This window comes from Ischnura elegans, chromosome 5 (genome assembly GCF_921293095.1).
Source record: "Ischnura elegans chromosome 5, ioIscEleg1.1, whole genome shotgun sequence".
NCBI classification, from domain to species: Eukaryota; Metazoa; Arthropoda; class Insecta; order Odonata; family Coenagrionidae; genus Ischnura; species Ischnura elegans.
The window spans coordinates 127522020-127547175 of NC_060250.1; the positions used below are offsets into that span (position 1 = coordinate 127522020).

The 25156-nt window shown below is 40.5% G+C and overlaps 1 protein-coding gene across 1 annotated transcript in view; it reads right to left on the bottom strand.

Annotated features, from left to right (window-relative positions):
* Nucleotides 1-25156, bottom strand: part of LOC124159535 (b(0,+)-type amino acid transporter 1-like) — a 92889-nt gene that overhangs the window by 14724 nt on the left and 53009 nt on the right. Inside the window, exon 5 of the mRNA XM_046535415.1 lies at nt 93-422. Coding sequence (XP_046391371.1) covers nt 93-422 — 330 coding nt within the window. The remainder of the gene's footprint in view (nt 1-92; nt 423-25156) is intronic.

Sequence of the window (25156 nt, forward strand, 5' to 3'; positions counted from 1 at the left end):
GTGTTGTGAGATACCATTGAATGTTCGAAACATCAAAGGCATTTGATCAAATTATTTCTTATTATACTTGGAAATAGTGTGATTGTACAAACCGACGGCAACGATGGCCATCAGTTTGGTAGCGGTTTGTTCGCAGAAAAAGGACTCTTCCACTTCAACTTTTGGCCCATCGGGCAGGAAAGGTCGTATGGAGTATTCCGAGAAGGTGAGTATGATGACAGCGATTTCTGCGGGCCGGAGGGCCAACACATAAATCCACGAGCAGAGGAACGCGGGCAGCGGACCCCATTTCGCTGTCTTCCCAGTCTGAATCTTCCCGCCTCCACCGGCGATCCCGCCTCCCGCGAAGGCCTCCTGGAAGTACGCGTATTCGGCGCCAGATCGCGGGACCACCGTTCCGAGTTCGGCAAAAGCCAAGGCGCCTGTGGTGGGAGATGGAAAAATTCGAATCAGAAGAGTTCACTTCACAAATTCAGTTATATGATAAGCGATACTTTTCTGATAAAAAATCAATTCAATCGTACATGCAAACGCTTTCAAGTGCCTCAGTGCCTGTTAGGCTATTTATCTCAGTGTTTCCGAGTCGACTAAATGTTTTATCAACGTTCTTATGAACGAAATTGGCATTTATTTCGAGCACATTGTTAGTTCTTACATCTTCTCTGATACACGGGAATAACATCAGATAATAGGGATGTTGATGCATAGTAATTTACAAAGGTGCATCTGAAATTTAAATTTATTGCATCACAAGTTGTTAAATATAATATGGATTTCGCACATTTCAGAGATGAGACAGACGACTTCTCAACTTTATGATTCCAAATAAACTTCTCTTGAAGCCTCTCGTCATCTACAGGTCCTAAATGGATAATAAAGCAGTCCAAAATCTGGTAGTTTCCGATAATTTCATTAAAAACGAAGTTATGAATAACGTTTTTTTCATAACGAAAAGCGCACAAACAAAGGCGCTGTGTTCTGAAATAATTTCGTCAGTCAGTTTCTTATATTTTAGTTTGTGCGGTGGATGTTTTGATTTGTGTTGTTAGACCATGTGGTGCGAATATTTAATTATTTACGAAACGGGATGCTGCATTTTATATTTCCATCTGCTCCATATTTGAAGGTAAGCTCAGTTATAACTTCTTTAAGGAAAAAGTCATACTTTTCGTCATTCTTAGCCATAAACCGTTCATTGTTTCACCGCATGGAGTAACAATGGAATCTCCGTTGTCTGATGAAATTATTATTATCGTATTCTACCGATAAGGTAGGTTTCAATGGAGTACTAAAGAAGTGATCTTGGAGCCTCCCTTTCCGTCCAGCACTGCCTTATTTAATTCACTGTAAGGCCTACTCCATTTCGATGTATCTAAAAATCCTATTCTCTTCCTTCCCCTTCCTCGTTTACCAAACATTCTACCCTCTTAAGGCCCGTTTACACGGTACAGTAACACGTACGGGTTAATGTCTAAATGTATGAACGCGAGAATGAACGCCAAAATGAACCGTGTAACTACCCAACTTGTGCGAATGCATGCACAGAAAATAGAACCTGTTCTAATTTGGTTCATGCATTCGTACATGTTCCGTTCCGGTCCACAAAAATCATTCACGCAAACTTACATTAACTCGTACGTGTTAATGTATCGTGTAAACAGGCCTTACACCGTTTTTAACGGTGATAAAATGATGGTTCGTAAGTTAAGTCACTTACTTGTCCCCTCGATCGATATATACCAATGCTCAATTTTTCCTGCTGTATTAATTCATTTAGTTAATGATACATCGAAGGGTAACCTAATGTAAGCACGATTCGTTGCTGTCACTTAGCCTTTGAATCGGTGGCATAATAGGCATTGCAGAAGACAATATTTGCTGTTCAGAGCGGAGGAAAATCTTTCGTCTTCTTCCAAGTAGACAAAGCTTGATGTCGTTGCCTCAATACAGTTTTATACTAGAGAAAATTTTACTCGAATCCAGAATACTAGAATTAGAAGTGCTATTTCGTATGTAAACCTGTTATCATAGGCGGATCTGGGGGCACGTGCCCCCCCCCCCCCTTACACCCTTAAAAATATGCAAGATTTTTAATACGGTCCCATTATCATTGCGTTCGTTTTGTATTACAAGGTATCCTTGAGCCCGGCCCAGAACAAAATCCAGGATACGGTCTTGCTTGTGCCCCCCCCAGAAAGAAATCCTGAATCCGCCCGTGCCTGTTATATGTCATCAAGTCTCACGGGAGATCTATTTTAGAGTGATGGTGGAAAATTACACAATTATTGTCAACGATTCAACAATCATTCCGGTTGTATTTGATAGTACCTCTTGTCGACAATGAAATTGTTTTCCAGCATTCACAGACCGCTTTTGGCGAGAAATGATGCGCAACACTGGATGATGATCGAAATTATTAGGGTTTCTGCATCTTCGCCACCTGTGTGAAGTCTTTTGACACCTCTAACCAGGGGCGCAACTAAGGGAGAGGGGTAGAGGGACCCTAAGGGACGGCTTAGTACCCCCTCCCCCGAAGGACGATTTTGGAGGCCTCGCCCCCTCAGAAGTCAGAGGTCGTGGCTCACTTTACAATTGACATTGCCCGCTATGGGGATGATTCTTTGCGACGTCATTTCCAGTGACGGTTTGATTTTAAAGAAAGGTGACTGCATAGAGGAGGCCCGATTCCATCCCACACTAGCCTGATTTCGGTCGCATTTGAATAGGTTTTCAAAAATGTCCGCGGCGCTGTTATGAGCGCAATGCGATTCACTTGTTTCCAATATTTTGCATTATGAAGTTTACCATCGCGAGGAATCGCATTGAAAAGTAATTAATTTGATAGGTCAAGTGAAAATGTGTACAAATTTCGGTTAATACATCTAATTATACCTTATTTCTCCGTTAGACTCGGATCAATTTGTCCATAGCGACGCGAGTGGCGACTTTTGTAAACCCATTTAAATACGCCGTGGTTGACAATACGTTAAGGGACCGAATTGAGGATCCTCTTTTGCAGTATTCGTGTTTTGAACGCTGTTCAAAATTTCAATCGCAGGCTTTCTGCTCCGCTGTGGCGAATTTCGCCGTGACCCCAAACTGGTATTTGGTAATGGTAAATGGTAAAATCAGAGATCGTTATGCATTTTTATGCTGATTATTAGTTTTCCTATGTTCTCAAATATTAGCTTTAAACTCAATAGCAATGGATAACGTGCGGACCTGTGGTTTCAGAAAAAATAAGATATTGTGTGATATTACCTGGTCACAGTGGCGCAGCGAGGGTGGGGTTTGGGGGATAACCCCCCTCCCAGAGCTCAGAGAAATTTTTAAGGTTAATCAATTTTACTTAATTGGATAATTATTACTTATAGAATAGTGTTAGGATTAATCAAACATCCCTTCGAAAGACGTAAAACTCATTATTTTGAACCATTTATCTGAAAAAATTTCTAGAGGAGGGCCCCGCAACTCCCGCTTACCCTGGCGGGTATGCAATACCCCACTCCTCCAAGTATTAGTTGCGCCTTAATTCTTAGCTGCGCCCCTGCCTAGTCAGTCCTGATATTTCTCTTTTTTACGACATTTTTGTTGGAAACGGTTGCTTAACAATCTTATTGACTGCATAAAACATTAGATCATTGAAATTGCGAACATATAGGCCTATTTTAATAAGCCATGGCCATAATTTCGTCCATATCTAGTATTGATCGGATGGTGAAAAACCAAAAATTTGGTGAAAATCCCATTAGGGTGGGTCATTGCCTGTGCTCATTTGTGGAAAAGGTTGTCTTTCCCTCGTCATCCACCCAATTTTAATTGCGCCAACACTAGTTTTTTTTGGTAGTTAAGGCTGCTCGAGTGCTCCACCGGGTAAAATCCTCCATGGCTGCCGACTTTTGGGGGTTCAAGTCTTACTCACAGTGCTGTTGTTGGGCCGGCACGGCGTACCCCCTAAAATCCTAACTCGTTATAAGCGCACGGGTTAAGCTATCTTTTTAAATCTGTGAAAAATAGCCCTACTGTAAATAGTCCAACGGATTTCAGAAAGAAAAATCGGAAATGATCATTTACTTGCTCAGAGTTATCTCGTGGCACAATTAGGAACTAATATAAGGGTTGAAGTTTAACATTTCAATCGCGGCTGAATGTATAATACATGTACAGCTGTTGGCAATTTTTGTTGAGTACCTCTAGATTTTTTCTCAACTGCAGCTCTGGTCGTACTCCATCCTAAAGGGTGAATGAGGATGAGGTATTCAGCCCTGAGAATGGAGTACGACTCGTACGACTCCCGCTCTCCCCAGGTTGACAGTTGAGGCCATGGAGATAGCTGTCCGTCTCCCAATGCTTCCTTTAGGGTGGCGGCTATTTTTTTTATACAATCGTATTACGAAGGTTTTTCGAAACGGAGTATGTTGTATTACAGTTGTAATGCAGTGTCAAATGTCCTCTAAAACAATTGTGTTACCTACGATTTAATTACAAAGCTGAATTATGAATGTATTACAAATTGTATTTCATTGGTAATGCAACCTTATTAAAGCTGCAAATACTAGACTCATCAGTGTTATCTCCAGAGCCGTAGTTAACAGTCACCCATTAATGGGCAACTGTCAACGATGGACCTGGAATCAACGTCGTTGCCATTAATTTTTTCATTCAGTGCCGCGAGCTAAATCGCAGGGTAATGACCTCTTGATTCGTACCTTGCCTTTGTATAAAACAATAAAACATGTGCATGCATATATGAAACTTTCTTGTGATTTCTCTTCCTGATTTCATTTTGGCGGAGAGAAACCGGAGATCCGTCAATCGCACTTCCTATTCGTCTTGAATAAGATCTCAAAAGAACTAAAAATCTTTGAACTAAAGTAAGTGCGCACAAGAACTTGCTGATCTAACTCACGGCAACGGTGGCGGAGTGCTTCGTTAAAAGCATAAGTACGATCGTATTTCTCTTGTTTAAACAAAAGTATACAATGTAAATTTACGAAGGAAATACAATGGTTTAAAAAAAATTGATTTCACTCTTATTTTTGTTTGGTTTTACACTCATTTTACAACTGATTTGTTTGGAGGTTTTGGAATGCAACGGTAATACTATGGTTTTACAAATATTAGTACAATTTGTAACTGTGCAAGAGATTTACTATTTGTATACCAGCAATTGCCCTGTGAATTTTTTGTGAGAGCATGGTAGCCTTGCTGGTAGAATGCTTGGATGCTGGTCAAAGGCTCAAATCCCGGGTGAAACTCCCTCCCCCCCAAAATAAATGCTCTTTGAGTGCAAGGTGACCCAGGAAAAGGAGCTGACCCCTTAAAACTGAATATGTGGAATCACACGCCTGTGGCTTTGTCAGGGATGAGCTCTGACCTCACCTATTCAAACCAACCTTAAGGTCTTCAGGTCACACGATACATTAACACGTATGAGTTAAAATGTAAATGTATGAACGCGTGAATTAGCACGAAAATGCACCGTGTAACCACCCAACTTGTGCGAATGCATGGACGGAAAATTCTAATTTGGTTCATGATGTTCCGTTCTGGTGCACCAAAGTCGTTCATGCATTTATACATAATCGTAAGTGTTAATGTACCGTCTATCCATACCTATAGGGAGTGAGTCTTGTCCATTAATAACTGTCAGAAACCATTGTCGTACCCAGCGGGACCAGAAGGGGGCAGCTGCTGCTGCCCCCACCCCTCTAGAGGAAAAATACGCAAAACTCTAATAGGAAAATAAGGACTGGATCGAAACGAAAGTTTTCAATTAATTACTTATAATTTTATTGACTAATAAAGGGCTGTTATAATTATCTTTAAATGTTTGGTTTCGTTTCCGTTCACCTTTTTCATACTAAAATGTTACAACTTGAACGACCATGGCTTACCCCCTCTCCTCTCCCCCTAGTTTTGATCCTGGGTACGCCCGTCGGAAACTGTGCGGTGAAAAATTTTCATCGTAAGATCGCCGTGAGAGAATTGAATCCCATGTTACCGTACCGTGATGTACGTGTGCTATATATTTTGTCATGACTTTCTCATACGTTTTTTCGGATGCTTGTGTGCGTGAGCTTCGTATTAACGGGCGTCGCTGCAGTCCAGCCTGTGATGACATCGTGTTTGCGTATTTCGCCCTGGGTCTTCCCTGAAGTTGTTTGTGGTGACTCTAGAACACCTTGTCATGGTTACCGCGTTGCATACATGCCAGGTAAGCTCTTAAGGTTAATGTGGAGGATTCCGAAGCGGTTTGACGACCATATTCTCCTCGGGTTTTTGTCCCATTGATTCATTTTTGGAGGATACTCGAATGTTTGAGTACTAATAAGCAAAGGACGGCAGACGACGCTCTTCGCCGTGATTTCTTTGCTGAAGCCGGCAGCTGAGCGGCGCCTCCATTCCATGGGAGACTACTAACAGACGAGTTATAGTATGAAAACTTACGGAGTTTCCTTATATTTTAACTTCCAACAGAGGTTAATCACGGCCAGCTAACTGTAAGACGTAAATTAGACTGTGTCAGATGGGCAATAATGTTTATTGCATGCGGTATGACGTATCAGAGGCGTAACTAAGACTATGATTTGGGTGGGATGGGATAGCCTGGGGTGGCGATCCCCCACTCCCGTTGAGGAAAATTTTTGAAAAATAACATGCCTGGAAATACATTTCACATCATTTTCGCACTAAAAAATTAACTTTAGGCCGACTATTATTAGATGCCAAAACTAGACAATAGTTTTAGATATTTATTTTATTTCTATGAGGCTTTGGGGGGGATCTATCCCCCCCTCCCCCATAGTTACGTCACTGTGACGTAGATAGAATGCACCTAACAACGTGGGAAATGATATTATCGCAAGTGGATTAAAATGCGTTTTACTAACTTTATCTGGTTGAAATCTGTCACATTCAAAACAGATACATAATTGTTGTAAAATTTTGCCTCAATAAATCAAATTTAAGCAATGGATAAAATAAAATAACATCTACGAAGAGAATTAGTTGCCATGCGGTAAGCGTCGAATACCGCGAGGTTATTACATTAGCTTAGAACAAACTTTTAGCCTTTACTCCGGAAAGTTTGTTCTTTTTCTTTGCAGCTCCACAGACCGTCGAGAATCCAAGGATAAAACATTTACCCATTTACCACCAAGATACAAGATATTACTTTGTACCTCATTAACTATGTTGTATTTTACATGTAACATGACATAAGCTCAGTAGGTTTTCGCATGCTTTTCACGCCCCCTTCTTGTGTGGGCGTTTTCCTGCAGTGGGTATTTTTGCTGAAGGGTATTACACCCTTATCCTCATGTTTTTTCCCTCAAACAGAAATATTTTTTTTACACAAAATTTTCGCACATACTATCTTTTTTGACATTTCACTAATAGTGTATGTTGTGTATCTTTTGTATTGTACCATTTTTAAAAATATGTTTGCGTTGACGCTATCGAGGGGTGGTGGAAGAGGGGACTTCTTAGCCTCAACGTCGCCCGAAGAAAGGCATATTATTATTAAGATATTACTAATTCCTCCGCTCACTAAAAATATAAATAAAATATCTGCCATAAGCCGCGATACAACACAGAAATCGTGAAACAAAAAAAAACAATGAAAGCGCAATGAGCTTGGTGGAGCTGCTTCCTCTACAAGTTTTCTTCACGATCCACAGCCGTCAACGGTCCGCAGTTCCCATGACGTTCTTGTTTACGTCCGCCCCAAGGTAACTCCGCGTCGGCATCCTCAGAACGGAGACGATAACTGCGACCTCTTCTTTTGCGTCTATGACGCATTAGCACGGGTCCGTTAACTCCGAGGAAGAAATGTCCTCGGAAATGGACGTAGCGTGGTCATTAATTCGGCCTTGCATCATCAATACCAAAATTCATCGACGCATTCGGAAGGGAAAAAGGTGTTCTGCTAACGGTGCACTACATTAAGAAGGTGCTTAAGCCTTCCGTTGAAATTTCATTCATGTTGCCTACAAGGACGCAACCATTCGGATTTCAAAAATGTCTACATCACGAACACTGCATGGCGCATTTCTGTATCCGTATAGGAATTAATTTTTCCCACAAACTCTAAAGGCCGTCTTACACGGGGACGGAATTGCGCAGGTTAGAACTGCATTAATTTCTAAAATGGCGTGGAATTTCGCGAATCCATGAACGAAATTAGAACAGGGGCTATTTTCGCGATCTCACATCCACGCATTCTCGAATGTGTTCTAGCAATTCACCGCTTTACACGACGCAATTTCGACTGCGCCTTCGTAAATACGTCAGATTGTGCAAGTATGTGCCCCGTGTAAAACGGCCTGTAAGGACTTAATAAATGCTTGGCGGAACTTCGCCCGCGCATTTCTTATCTATTCGTCAACGGCTGATGTCCTAACACCCCGTGCCACACGCCCATTGAGGCGGCGTGTGGTTTAGTTTGTAAATGTAGATTAATAATAGCGACAACAACTCATGAAAAATGGGCGGCATCATTCGCGTCTTTTTTTCAATAGGGTAGTTTCCTTCATCAAAGAGAACAAAAGGCATTAATTGCGATTCGTTACCACGATTATTGTATTATTAATATACAAATTATTTGGTTTTAGAAATCCCACTTTAGACGAGAATGTTAATGGTCAATTTTAACCTCATTTGAAAAAGGCCAGATTGGCGCCCATGCGATGCCACTCCTAGTGACGTCGCTTAGCTTAATCTCCGATTGGTGATGCCTGGTCTCTCAGGTCGACAATCCGCTCTTTTTCTAAATGCAATCGAAGGATGTCATGCTGAAATCCATGCAGGTACGTGGCCAAGGGGGGAGGATAGTAGTAGGGGGCACATGCCTCCCAAATACTAATTAATTTTACTCCACCAATATGTTTTAGCAAAAAAGCTTCCCGACGACCCATCAATTGTGTAATTTTAAGTGTCAAAATAGCATAAAATATGATTTCTGGGGATAAAATTATTCACACTTCTCCAGAGGGGGGTTCCATCCCCCTGACCCTGGGTCCTGCCCACCCCCCCCCCCCCCCCCCTACGCATCGTCCTGGTTACGCCCCATACATTCTCTTAACGTTACTCCGTGTAAGCATTTGAACTCATCAGAGCCATTAATGGTCTCACAGACCATGCTTCACCATTTGCATCTTATATTTACCCGATTGCGGATGACATACTTAAAATACAAATGACTGATTTTAAATGAAAATGCGATTTTTTGCCATGAAAAACCTCAGTTACGTGATTTTAGTTAAGTTTCGCTAAAAAAATAATGACACAATCAATACGTTTTACCTCGAAGACACGTCGTATTGGCCTAGAATCAGTTAAAATTGAACTACCTTACTTTCGTGAAGAAATTTTGTCATGTTTATTCACATAATTTCTACAAATGTTTTTATTTTTTTAAATATTTGCTATGTGTATTTAAAAAATAATTTAATATACAACTAGGATGAAATACTCCATGAAAAATCCTCTGGCTGAGACGGGATTCAAACCTGGATCTCCCTATTGCCGTTCAGGTATGCTACAAGTTACACCATCATCGCCATCTGCAATCGGGAGATCCGGGTTCGAACCGTGGCTGAACCAAATGATTTTTTCATGGTGAATTTCATCCTTGGTGTATATAGGTCTTTGCTCCGTGCGCGTGACTGCGTTCCAAGTTATTTGTTTCACGCAGTGCTTAGATTATTTTAAAAGCATTGTATTTTAGACCAATTAAGGAAATTTTTTTTGAAAGGTAAAAATAACGCGTAGCCACTCTTTAGTGGTCGAGGTGACCGAAGTCACCTTTAACAATGAGTCGTTTACGTCACTATTATTGGTATAATAGTAATTTGCTGAATGGGGGGGTATTCATTTCGTCATATTTTTTGAGGTCCTCTTCCGTATTTACCGAATTCTTTGAATGAAATGCGATTGAGTGTCTGAGTGAACTACTTTGTTAGTTGCTAAGGGTGCGATTCATAGACGGCACTTTAGGCTAAAGTATACTTTAGCCGGGCTAAAGTCTGCTTTTTCCGTTTCATAAACGCCACTTTAGAAGAAAAATGGCCGAATCGTCACTTTACCGTAAAGTGCCCAACCGGAGCTCACTTTAGGGCTAAAGTGTCCTTTACGGATAAATAAATATGGCGGCACCGGCTGTAATTGAAGTTGAAATATGAAGATATTTGGGTTACGGAAATGAATAGGAACTAATTTTTTGGTGAGAACACAACAGCAGAGTGGCGTGTTTCAAGAAATAACCAGACACGTAATATATGTCTTTTCCCTGAAAATATATCGTGTCGGTATTGATTGAGATGACCCATTTCTTATGTTTCGAAGTTAAACTCTATCGGTCGTGTGATAATTACAACACAGTAAGTGGTTGGACATATTGGCATAATTTATGTTGCATTTGTACACAAGCTAATTGTTAAGTACTTCTGTTATTTATGCGTTTATGTTCCATGATTTTCCTAAGATATTTGAATATGATAGCAAAATTCTGTTTATATTGGCGTCAATAGCCTTCGTACGCGAAGACTTGATTTTCATGTCGTTTGGTCAGCCAAATGCTAGCTTCTATACCTTGCATTGCATTTTAAGCGTTTTTATTCAAATTTAGCTTAATGTACTCTTGCCGTATGCCTCCATATCACGTTTAACATGTTTCTGTGATTTTGAAACTATATTGAGTCGAGTTTCTGTTTCCTTTTTCGACTATGCATTTGAATGTTTATAATGATGATATAAGATCTCGTCATGAAAGGCAGCAAAAAAATTAAAACATACTTTCCTTCATAATCATATTATATCTGCAGCAAAGCAATGTTTTCTCGAGGATGTAGGATTGTTATGAAATTTCATTTACACAGCATCACAGACTTCATTGACATTTTTTACTACAAAATTCGTGAATGGATACTCGGGTTAGGTATTCACATATGTCGAGGCATCATTTGAAGCAGACAAAGAGATATTTATTGATATAAAACCATTCTCACATTCAAAATGTTTCATTGTGTGGCCATTCATTCATTGGTTTTGATGATGTGGGTATTCTTGAATGTCCATTTCTCTAGTATAGTATATAACGCCTTAGCTCAACATTCTAAGAATTAAAATATTGGTAAGCAGAAAAGAAATCCGCAAACACCCATACCTCATTCAAAATATGCGTCCAACTGAGACAACCACTGATCGGTATATCTTCAAATAATTGGTACAGTTTCAAGTTAACGCGAGACAATTTCACTATTTCACCCACCTTCAATGAAAGTACACCATCAAACTTCTCCTAGCATGTAGTCCTAACAACCGTTTGCAGTTAATCATAGAAAATGTCGTGAAAATATCATCATTTGAATATTTACATCGCTGGAAACATTGAAGGGCATTACCAAAGCACGAAGCTAATTAAAAGTGAGCTTTTATTCAGCTAACTCAGTCATTAACGTATAAAAAAGGTAGTGGGGAAAAGCTTTCAATGATGCAGTATTCATTTACATTCGCACATAATATGAGAAAACGAGAAAATGCAGCTTAATAAAATCTTAGCAAAATACAACACGAAAACCCAGTCGCTAGAAACAATTGTAAACAAGTACGCATTTAAAATCGTGTGTCATCTTTTTCTTCACTTTTTCGCAGCGTTCATTGCCAACACTCAAAATTTCAATGCATGATCGAGACTTTAGGAGCTAAAGTGCCACTTTATAAAGTGAGATCCTTGAAACGACTCTGCATCGAACTTTAGCTAAAGTCTCACTTTACCGTAAAGAGAGACTTTGTTAAGTGAGCAATTTCAGTGTCGTCTATGAATCGCACCCTAAATGAGGGCCCCGCGGAAAGGAAACTGCTGAGTTTTATGTGAATCTTCCTCGCTTACTAAAACAATTCTCAGGTGGAAAAATAGAACGGGTTATTTATATTTAAAATTTAGCTCTACATTTAGGAGTAGGCAGCTGATATCTACTTTTCAGGTAATCATAAGTATCGTGCTTGAGTTATCTATTTAACATCATTGATTCGTACAAACGGAACAAATCTCCCCCAAGTGGGTAAACTTTCCAAGTGACGATTCAGCGTGGAGGTTTTCGGGGTTACTATCGCATAGATACATCTCTGCAGACGACGGTTTCGCCGGCTTCAGGTCAATGAAGAAGCCTGCTGCAATGTCTTCATTGACCCGAAGAAGCCTGCTGCAATCAGTGGCGGCGCGTGCGTATACGCATGTTAGCAAGTGCACACCCAAAGATGAATAAATTATAAAAGAAAACTATTCCTTTGCAACGAGAAGGATAAAAGTACTGTCTGCATGTGCAAGAAACATGAGCCTCCGAACGCTACAGCTATCTCCTTTTCGAATTCACCGCTCTACAGGTGTGCGATCCCGTGGCATCATGCCGGGCGCATTTTCGGTCTGTGCGATCGCTTGAGGGAGCTCTGGCGGGACGAGGTAAGCGGGGGGGTATGTGCTGTTCAAATGGGTGATGGGAGCAGACTCAAAACGATGCGAGTGCGCACGCGCATGTTTTTGGTGACTGACTAACAGGTAGTGTAATGGTGTAGCCGCCACCTACATAACCTGCGCCCAGGATCCTAGTCCGTCAACAGAGCCATCTGTATGGTCGTTTTCTACACTACTTCCTCATAGGGTGTAAGGAAAAGAGAATGAATTTCAACTACCGTCACTTGTAAAGGTGTGTTGAGAATAATTATTTTCATGCATGCTAATATTATTTCTGTTCATGCAATTTTAAGGGTAGAATGTACCAGTGATATGTTTTGCTTGCTATGTATTCTATTACGACGAAATATGATGCTCATGGATTAGGATTACCATAATATAATGAAATCATCCTATATATCTGCTCTAATGCACACCCTTGATAAATTACCACCAGCCGCCACTGGCTGCAATGCCGGCGAAACTGTCGTCTGCAGAGATGAATCTACACGGTAGTAACCCCGAAAACCTCCACGCTGAATGCTCACCACACCGTGAAAGCCTTCACAAGGATAACCAAGTGACGAGATTTCGATAATGACCGAATACTATTTTAAGGCCGTTTTACACGGGGCACGGAATTGCGCAGATTAGAACTGCATTGATTTCTGAAATGGCGTGGAATTTCGCGAATGCATGAACGAAATTAGAACAGGCGCTATTTTGCCATCACGCATTCCCGCATGTGTTCTAGCAATTCACCGATTTACACGACGATATTTCGACTGCGCCTCCGTACGCACGTCAGATTGTGCAAGTACGTGCCTCGTGTAAAACGGCATTTAGATGTTTGGTGTTCGTAAAATCTTAGGTTATTTAAGTTTCAAGAGGTCAAATTCTTTGTCAGCGACCTCAAAAACATATAGTTACTCAATTTTGGTTTCAATAGGTGCCGCAATTTCATAATTCTGGACCACTGTGCGATGGTCAGACAATGGTGACCATGCCAACAGTTTTGGTGGGATTGAAATGAATGCCCGTCTATTGAAATCGCGACGACCGTGCTGTTTTTTGAGGAACTTATATTTAACTGAAGTGGAACTCGAGACGTGATGGGCTTCTGGAAAGCGGTTATCAAGTGGTTAGGGGAAAGCGGCTGGACCGCCAACAGGTAAATATAAGCGATGGATTCTATGCGTTTCGACGTAATATATTGAATTCGTCATCAAAACGTGGAAAATCGTCTCATGAAATATTGCGGAACTTTCGAAGCAAAGAGGAGAAAGTCCGAGGCTGAGAAGAACAAAGTGTCTACAAGGTACCGTGTAAGCCACTACCAGGGTGTGTGGTACGGGGTGATTGCATCACACGAGACCTGCATCACTCTGAATCCTTGCCATAATCAGAAACGCGCTCGTTCACCGGACGCAAGCTAAGGACTCAGGATAGCGAGATGCGGTCAGACCAGAAACTAGGAGAGTGCTGAGGACACGAACATGCTATCGCGCAAAAAAACTAATAGTAAGTAATAGAAAACGAAAAGTTAGTTTATTAAGTGATTCATGCATGAGTTAAAACATGCCCATAAATGGATACAGATAACTAGTATTGACAATTATACTCAGCTATTCACTATGCATGCAGAGCCTATTATACCTGGCGCGAGTCAACCTATCCTAGAGTTATAGAGTTACACTATCGCAGGTATTATGGTCCTTCGTTGTATGATTAAAAAACGACATCTCAAATCTATCGGTTCTGCAGTCTATTTCCCGTAATCGTTTCTTGAGGTGGTAACCCCTGACTAATTGTAAGCTACAACCACTTGCGACGAATTAGATGTAGTAGGTCACTATGTGTCCTTCGCTGGAATCAAGTTTGGAGGCTGCTTTGCCGTCCGTTCCATCTCGCTGGAGATGATACTTCCCCTCCCCCATTCACGGGGACACATGAGGGTTTAGTTTACCTTATTTAAGGGAGGAGGGGGTGGTCGAAAGTCGGCTCGCGTCCACTGACTACTCATTGCAGCCATATGATAGCCATAATGGCCACTTTGCGCGTCATCGTTGTCATCCGTTGCCAGTGGTTTCGAGCGGTACAATCCGGAATAGGAGCAAGCGAGCGACATCTCAATGGAGACGTGAGGTGGAAAATTACTCTCTTGATTGACGCTCGCAATTGAATCGCTAGACAAACGCATCACTATACTTTTGGACGCTTGATAATGACATTCAATTTCAATTCAATTCATTTATTACGGTTATTACGGTGGGTCTTTCAGGCCTGTGAGATCTGTTACAATAACTCCATAATTCAGGTAAATCAATGATCAGGGATACAAAAAAAACTCGAAAACAAGGCTCAATAAGTTAAAATACAAATAAGAAAAACAAAGAAAAGAAGAAAAGAGATATATACGTATAAAAACACATAGTATACACACGCTTGCATCCCGAAAGCGGGGAATCCAGCCGCACAAAGTGCCCACACGTACGGAATACATTGCAAACAATCCCATCAGTTATTCAAGCAATATGTCCAAGGCTAAAAGCAAAACATCAAGTCACCTACAGAGGTCATAAGACATCGCAATACACGAGAACATCACATTTATACATTTCGAGGAATATGAAGGGAGGACTTGATGAGTTTGAAAAAGGTGTTGGAAACATAAGTAAGGCGGGGAGAACACGCAAAACCAAGGAGCCTTCCCGTTTCCATTGTTTCCTCCCATCCCCCAACCCCGTGTTGCTCTTCTACTGTCATTACCAGATTCCTCCTACTATCCCTGGCTTTTCTCTATCTCCTTCCGTTTTCCTTTAGTTTTCCGTTTTATCACCGATTGAATACAATTTCATCGTAAAATTTTCTTTTACGAATGGCTCACAGAAAAAAAATATGCCATCTGTTCGATGCTCGATCCATAACCGATATGGAAATTTGTATAGTAAATTTTCTAATTTAAATTATCTACGGGGAGGAGAACAGGTTTCAATCCAACAAGTGCTCGGCTAAGGTATGTGTAAGGTGAGTGTGCCCTAGTGCTAAGATGCCAGTGAAATTTTCCTGTTGGGTTTTTGGATTCCCAGCCGTCGAAGTTATTGTTGCCTAAAAGGAATAAATTTCGCATAATATTTTATTTAAATGATAGAATCAACAATAAACTTTGTTATAATTCACACTGTATTTATTAAAAACTCTTTCGGTTTCGACCATTTCAGGTCATTATCAAGAAGATAGAAGAAACCTGTTAATCTCTTGATAATGACCTGAAAAGGTCGAAACTGGTGGAGTTTTAGTAAGTACTGCGTGGAATATAAAGAAGCTAATTTTCGATTCTATCATGTCACCATTCCGCGAAATGAACTCTCAAGCCATTGATTTAATTTTATTTTTTATCCTGAAACGCACGATCATTTTTTTCCCTTCCCTTTCGAGCTGTAGCTCTGATGATGCCGGAAAATATCCCTTTTATGTGATAATATTTCAAGATGGCTGATGGGAATCCTACCCCCTTTTCCACCACTCACCGCGTCCCTCTTTCCACCGCCGAAATCATAGAAACCATTCGCCGATCAGAACGCATGGTCGCAAGCAGTAATAGTAATAACGCCACGTTTGGCTTTTTAAAGGAATAACTTCAAAGCTTATATTTTCATCCTTGAGAAGACTCCTCTTAAAATGTGCTTAATATACCCTGAAAACTTTCATGTTTAAGCCCGAGGTTTGAGCGAGTATTCTGCCATGAAATAATAATTGAAAAAATAATTGTCTCACGTACCAGTATTTCTTCACACCGTTGAAAGAGTGGAAAATTATGAATTGTTTCTAATTAACCACGTGGCACGCTAATTCCTAGATTCTTAATCTTCTCTTTTTGCTAATGCTGCTCACAGTAATTAATTTTCGTCACTTCCATGCACTTGATCGCTTATCTGTTTCAATTGTATTCCTCGTATTTTAAGTAAGCTCCCCGGTAATATCGCTGATTAACTTTTTATTCACCGGATATTTTATCTAATGTATAAACTTCGGAAAAAGGAATTTTAAACTGGTCAATGCAAATGAATATTATCGTTTTCTCCGAAAGATAAATGAACCATTGGAAATGCCTAATAAAATACCACGATATTTTAAATCGGGTCTTTCGTGAGAAAGCTATTCGGCTTATCTTTTCTCTAGTGCATTGATTTGAAAATTTATTTCTCTCGTTTCTTTTACTTTTTGCTAAGAACGCGTGTCAAGGTGATTTAGCAATGCCAGGCACGGGGTGGGAACATGTTGGGGGCGGTGTACGAGTTGAAACGGGTGCCGTTGTAGATGAAGTTAAATTCCACCCAATCAGTGGGAGATTCGGGGGAATTGTCACGGAATTTATAGAAAAATTGGGGGAAAGTACGTGACTCTTCGGGATTTTTCAAAGCTCAAATATATATAATAAAAACATAAGTAAATGTATAATTTTAATTCAAATCTTCACTCCTAACATCACATCTACTTGCAAAGCGATATAATTCTTTTCAGCACCTGGGCACGTCCCGGTGGGCTATATTATTTTGAAATTGAAACTTAATTGGAAATTCTATCATCGGATTTAAAAAAAAACGTTCATGTGTGGAGCAAAGAATGGGGATAATGAATTAATCTGAGCTATTGTACGGCGTTACATTTCTTGCGTAGGACGACCAACTATCCCCATGGATACGTTGTGGATGGTCATAAAGGCGACAGATGAAGTGTAGTATTTGGGAGTTTGAATAACTTGAAACTAATTGTGGGAATGCTTATAGAAATATTTGTGGCAGAGCCTAAGCTAGGATTCGTCAAGCGTTTTGTGGGAATTTTTTCGGACAAGAAAGTAAAAAGAGGTGCTATTTCGCGCTCGTCCGGCCACAACTTGAGCGTATGGGATCCGGTGCGGGAAAAAAAACTAAATCCGTGAATTGAATAAAATACAAAGGAAATTTGAGCAATTCGTCAAAAAATGCTACGGACGTACAGATGTTAAACGAATTAGGCTAGCAGCCACTAGAGACTCGGACGCTACGGGCTAGGCTAGATTGCTTGAGCTACAGTGTCCGGCGTGATATGGTGGAAATCTTTGATATTCAGCTTAGTAAAACCACTTGTCTGTTTCCACACACTTTTAATTAAACCGACCATGGTTTCGGCAACTCGTGCCATTATCAAGGCCTTGATAATGCGAAATAGCACATCTTTTTACGCTATCAAGGTCTTGATAATGGCACGAGCTGCCGAAACCATGGTCGGTTTAAATAAAAGCGTGTGGAAACAGACAAGTGGTTTTACTAAGCTGAATTGCTTGAGCTGTTGAGAATAGACATCTTTAAGAGCGACACGGAAAACATAATATTGGAACCTATATATTTCCAGGTGCGACCGAAACGATAAATAAGAGAGATATTTTGCCGAACAGGAACGAGGTATGGGAATTCGTTTTTCCCCCGAACTATGAAGGACTTAAATGAAGATGCTATTTCCTGGATATAGACAGTTACTTATACCACTTATTTTATAAGAGCGCGACCCGGGGTTCAATGAGTAATCATCATCATCAGGCGCTAATTATAATTTGTTTATCTTGTTGTTAATCTTGTTGTTACCTAGTTACTTGATGAATTTTAAAACGGACGCCAGAATAGGTGAAAAGGATGGGTAGAGGTATTCATTTATAAGGGTACTATCTTGATTTTCAATAATTTTTAAAATTTCTAACTGTTCCCTAGAATCCAGTTCTCGGCGGTCATTGCAAAAATTTAAAATATTCATTTTAAAATCGCTTCTGTGGCAGTTACATATTAAGTGCTTAGCAAAATTACTCTTTCCATCTTTATTGTTTGCTCTCATAAAATAAGTGGTATAAGTAACTGTCTATATCCAGGAAATAATGGAATACCACATAGTTAACCAAGAGTTAGTGAATTTTGAAGATGCTATGTTGAAATTCGTTTAGGCCGTTTTACACGGGGCACGTACTTGCACAATCTGACGTGTGCACGAAGGCGCATTCAAAAATGCGTCGTATTAAGCAGTGAATTGCTAGAACACATGCGAGAATGCGTGGATACGAGACAGCAAAATAGCCCCTGTTCTAATTTCGTTCATGCATTCGCGCGATTCCACGCCATTTTAGAAATTAATGCAGTTCTAACCTTCGCAATTACGTGCACCGTGTAAAACGGCCTTTAGAGCATTTACTATTCATTTGTTAACGGCGGTGTCCTAACACCCCCCGCCACACACCTACACAGGAGGCTTGCGGGATACTTAGTATGTAGATATAGTTATTTCGGAAAAATGTTTAAAATATATGATTTTCACGTAATACGAGCCAATCAAGCTCGATTATCCCAGCGTTTTCAAAGAACAAGTTGTCTTTTCTCATTGGCAAGATCCAAGATGTGCATGCGTGACTTACACTGACTTAAGCTCTGTGTCTACAGCACGCCACCGTGCCTAGAAACGTCACGCATACTCGCATTCACGCGACACCTGCAAGTCAACACAAATGTTTCTTGTTTTGTTTCCCTGCTCGAATATTTTCGAATTCTTCTGCTTCGGAGCCGTTTGAGTTCTTTCTGCGTTCGAGTCGTTTGCTCAGGCCCTAAGTCGCAATTCATTAAAAGGATCATAAAATAGAATGGATATTGTTAGCACACGCAGGAAAAATCATTTTGTTCAGAAGAGGTTATAACGTACACTTACACCAAGAAAAAAAATACAGTTACATCAAAAATAAACGCAACCTTGGCAACGCCTTTCCGAACTCCACCCAGGCGCTGCAACCACATTATACATGTACACAAAAGAACTTATTTTATTAATAACGTATACTCCAACAAATATATTTGTGACAAAGGAAAAAATATTCAGCATTCAGCGATTCTCTCGTGAGTCAAAAATTAAAAAAAAATAATGGCAATGCTTCTGCCCATTTTTCATGAGTTATTGTCGTCAACTGTCATGTCGTCTATATCTGGTTCATTTACTCATTGAAGGAGAAATTTTTATCGAGAGAAGGAATCGCTAGAAAGAGTGTAAATAACATGGACAGTCGGCACCCGGACCCGGCACAACTCCGAGGAGTGGCCGAGAAGAGACCACCCGATCGGCATGAGCTTGTGACGTCATCAACCAATCTTTGAAAGGGTTGAAGCCGTCCAATGCCTCGAGGAGTGGGTGAAGAACCGAAAAATAGAAAAATATGGATCTCTTCATTTAAAACGTCCTTCACCACTTCGATAGCAATACAGAATTGTTGAACTCGAGATAGTGTCTGGTCGCTATGCTCCGCGCACGGGAGTAGTTGAAGGCCAGGCTGAATACGTCCGGGTCCTCAGAAAAAGGCCGACCCCCATGAAATATTTTGGATGGGAAAATGCACAAAATTCGATCCGAAGAAAAGTGCAATTTTGAAGCGAAAAAACTTTCTTGTATGATCTAATTAATTTATCTTCCAAATCGTAGTATCATCCTAATTGTATGAGCTGAGAAAAAACTCGAAGTTGCGCGTTTTTTCATGCGCTTAAATGTAGCGCAATTCTGGCGTTCATTCTCAAGATGACCACGGGTGCAATTATTTCCATTCAATTGGGCAGGTTGTAACTGCATTCCATTCTTTGTATTTCAGTTGGTGTGGGAGCCCATTTGTCTGTTGATGGCAAGTGCTTAAAAAATACATTGCAGACAATTGAACTTGAGCAGAAGTTAACTCCATTTTCGGCGAAATGATATTGAAACTTTGCTAGGAAATATAAGATAACAAGTATGTGATCATGATTCGTGACTCGTTAAGAAATATTTGAAAACGAGGAAAAGAAGCGTTATTTCCGCGAAAATATCAAAATCCGCCCATAATATTTCATTCCACCGGATGTTGTTAGAAAGCTGTGCTTCCTCGTGTATATTTAAATATCTTTATTGAACCTAAAAAGACTTAAAATTTCTATGAGCTTTTGCAGCTTAATTTTTTCTCAGCATAGTCCGGTCCGAATTAATTACATATACTTGTGAAATATGCATTGTTAGCATCAATACAATCAATGCAAAAGACACAAAAAAAGTTAATACCGATTTTTCAAGCGACTTAAGTTATTACAAAGGTTATTACATCAATTTACGTTAACACATTTTTTTACCAGATTCATTCACTGAAAGGAAATAACCAGGGGAAGTGGCAGTGGTTGTATCTGTGGTAAATATTGAGAAAACATGGATCGCACCATAGTCATCGCTGAGTTGCCGCCGTTTTTGAAAACCAATTCAAATGCGTGCAAAGCGGCAACGAAAATCAATTTTCTTCATGTAGACACAGGGGCCTCTTCTATACGTTATCTCCTTGGGTAAACATATAACGATTAATGCCCTTCAAAACGGCTACTTGGATACATTCATTCGGATGCCAGTGAGTCATTATTAGAATCTTCGCTTTGCAGGGCTCTAATCGCTATATTTTTATCCAAAGAGATTACGCCGAGCGGGTCCTATGTCTCCATGAAGAAACATGATTTATGTCGCATTTCCTTTTTATGTATAAACGGCTGGTGTCCTAACATCCCCAGCCACACGCCTAATGAGGCACCAGGCACACAGCCCTCATCCTAACCTAAATCAGACTCGCGCTCTTTGGCCAAACTCAGGTCAAGCTCTCAGGAGAACGAAACATGGTCAGACCAGAAACTACGGCTGGTAAAAAATACGATTAAAAAAACTGCTGGTGTCCTAACACCCCTAGCCACACGCCTATTTGCGTGGCCTGCGGGTAGTATGTATATATGTAGATCATGTCCTTCGTTTACCATCGTACTATGGTAGACGTGATCATGAGAGTAAAGTGAAAGAAATAGACTGCAAAATAGAGAGATTTAAAATGTCATTCTTCCCTCGTACTATAGCAACGTTGTCTTAATTGATAGGATTAATGGCATCGCTCACTAGGATGACTCATTGCATGTATTTTTCCATAGTTCTAACCTTGCATCCATTTGCTCTAGGAATTACTAACCATTAGCAAGTTTTTTTTAACGAATATGCATGAATATTTTGCTAGTAGGTATGCGTAATATTTCTATGACCGTGCGGTGTGCATGTGCATGTGGTCCTCTTGCATGCTGCATGTTGGTGATTGGTCACCCCCTGCCAAACGCCCTAGAGGTGGCTCGCCGGGTATTATGTAGATGTAGATGTTTTTACGGAGAAATGGGCGAAGAGCCTATGGTATAGTAATCGGAAACCTGTGGCCGAGTACGGATCGACCGCTCGACGGCGAATCGTGGAGTGCAGTCATACCCGCCGCCTAAGATATCGTGCCTCACTTTTCGCAGCTCCTGAGAACTCTCCAATTAGTTGACAGATTTGAGCAAAGCAAATTTGTAAGTGAACTCCTAAGTAATTGACGAGTCGCCCGAAGGCAATCAATCTCGTCGGTTGACGGCGAATTCGAGGCGAGTGAGCGGTCGAGCCACGAATATTACTAATGTGGATCCTCCAAAATGGCATCTTAATATATTATCACCCACCAGCGCATTTAAATTTGTTTACACAAGTCACCACTCAGGGGCAAAATGATCCGAGTTTCATGGAGGTATAATTTGGGGTAATTACCCACATATATATTATTCATGATGATATATGACGTATCAAATTCACATATTTAAGTGCCATTCCTCGCGATTGGAAACATTAAACTGCAAAATATTGGAGAAAAAGTGGATTTCAAAAATATCATAGCGGACACTTTTGAAAACCGTTTAAAGTACGACAGAGGTGGCAACGGAAATCAACTTTTATGGGATCAAATGGCACATCGTCTCTGCAATCACCTGAAGTCGCTTCACAGCCACTCTCTGTTAACTCGAGGCTCATCGAGGGCTGTAGTTGGGAAAACATTTAGGCGGTACTCACCAAGATTTGCCAACAGCTGCCATTTTACATCCGGCCGAGATTGAAATGTCAAACTCCAAATCTTATATTAGTTCCAAGTTGTGTCACGAGATAACTCTGAACAAGTAAATAATCATTTCCGATTTTTCTTTCAGAAATCCATTGGACAATTTAAAGTAGGGCAATTTTTTTACAGTTTAAAAAGGTAGTTTTACCGGTACGCTTATCACGAGTTTGGATTTTAGGGGGCACGCCGTACCGGCCCAACTACAGCACTGGGCTCATCTATATCTACGAGGTGCACCGCAAACCACCACCTGGGTGTCTGGCACGGGGTGATTACACGCCAGGCATGCACTATGCAGCTCTCACCCTAGCCTAACGTGCTCGTTCGTCGGACACAGGCCAAGCACATAGGACAATGACACGCGGTCAGACCGGAAACTAGGAGAGTGATAAAGACACGAACATGCTACCATCCAAATAAAACTACTAGTTAGTAATGGAAAAAAACGAAAAGTTAGTATCGTAAAATATTCATGCACGAGTTAGAACATGCCAAAAAATCCACACTGATGGTATTTAAAAATTTAATAAGTTATTAACTACACATGCAGAGCCTATATTACTTTGTCCGAGTCAAACTATCCTAGAGCTACACTGTCGCAAGTATTATGGTCCTTTGTTATACGCCGAAAACGCGGCATTATGACGCTTCTGCAACTTATTTCCCAAATCATATCCTTGTGATCGTTTCTACCATGATAATGTGGCTCTCTCAAAATATCTTTAACATCAGGAAAAAACTTTTTTTCTTGATAATTCCCCAAAAGATTAAACTTAAATTTTACCCTTCGATAGGTTAGACTTTCCCATTCTAAATTCCTATTTAAATTTAGTTGCAATTCAGTTAATCGTAGTAATTTTAACGAATATTTTTGGTATCATTTTTATTCTATTTATAAATCGAAAACCATTCCTTTTTCATACGGGCCTCCCACATATTAGCGCAACTTCGCACGCGTTTTATACACTAGTAACTAACTATATTCCCAGGTGCGACAGAAACGATTGTCAAATCTCTCGGTTTTGCAGTCTATTTTCCTGAGGTTCCCTCAGAGATTCAAGTGCATATATGCAGTCTGTCCCATTTGCCGTGTGTGAGTTTTGATCTCTAATTTCAGGCTCTTAAGGTGCACATTCAATTCCAACCCCAGCCGAGAGAACGTTGTCGAGTTTAGGTGGCGCTTAGCGGGGCTCGAGGTGCTGTGTATGCAGGGGCGGTCTGGGGTGATTGGGGACCCTCGCTCAGGCCTCATGATCGGGTCCCACGTACCGAGGGATTCGGGGGTCTTCCTCCGGAAAAGTTTATGAAATTGCATGTCCGGAAATGGATTTTGACGCTATTCTAACTCTTAAAAACTATATAAAATTGAATAAAAATAGCAATTTCGCAAGAAAAAATACAACGGAAAGTGAGAATCTCACAGTTAATGAAATTTAATATTTTATAATCTATTTAGTAAATTGTTTTCTTTGAAACTGCTAGGAAATCTAAAAAAATCAAAAATAGGTAACGTTATCTAATAACCCTTCGTAAAAAGCATCAGGTTCTGTTTTATCTTCTGACAATTTGATTTTATTTATTTTTCATATGTTCTTCTTGCACTAAGTATGTTGTAAATAAAGTAAATAAGCAAACGTAGAATTTTATAACTGCCAAGAAAACCTTGTCTCATGTAATCCGAGTCTTTTTTATTATAGACCTATCGTATAGGCTTCACTATAGACACGACCGTTGTGGGGGTCCCGTAAGCTCGGGACCCTCGGCGATGGCCGACCTGCCGCCAGACCGCCCCTGTCTTTGTGTTAGTTGTCTTCGCGACAGACAGTTGATCCTCTTTAAGAGGGACTCCTTGAGTGGGCTCGCAAGATTTGCCGCTTCCGTCGCGGCGAAGTGTGGCGTGGATTGTCGGGAGTGTCTTTGGCGTGGAGGAGGGCGTGGCGGGAGTGTGCACTGAGAGGCGGCCTTGGCAAGAGAGAGAGAGAGAGAGAGAGACAGCTGTGTGGGGAGGAGGTTTATGCCACGAGATGGAAAACAAACACTCCCTGAATGCCCTTCAAAACAATCAGCGGGGAATTGCTGCGAAAACGAACGAACGCCCTGCCGGTCGCGGAGATCTGCCTACCCGATCTATTCTCTATCAGTTCAGTCAATTCCGCTCCGTGAATTTGACCGCGTCCGTTGATATTGACGAATCTGTTTCTACAGCGCCTCGCGGTTATAGGAGTATTCAGGTGTTAGATTATTCCTCTCGGCCTGCTCGTTGGGAGTCATGTAATAAGGAATGTTCTTCAGCAATTAATCGTTAAAACATAACGTTATATTCTTCGACCATTCTTTGGTGTGGTAATATCAGTTGTTTTGGCAGCTTCAGACTCAATCCTGTCCCAAATAGGATCTTAAACAGACCACTGTGTCCTATGATAGGCCGCGCAAATGTTTCATAGGCAAATGTTTCAAATATTTAGTGTTGTTGGTGCAGCTTTTTTCAATGGTTCTTATGTAAAAAATGATGTACGCCTGCAAGAAAGCGAAGTATTAATTGAACGTATAAACGTATAAATTTCGCTTAAATAATATCTATTCGTAACTTATTTCTTGTTTGAAACTAAAAATTATCACCATGAAATGTTCTGTATAAATAAAATGCACCTTTGACAGTATTCACCTTTGAAAATTTTACTTCAATAAGTCTTTGAAATAAAATTATCAGATTTAAGGTAGAGAAATTTTTT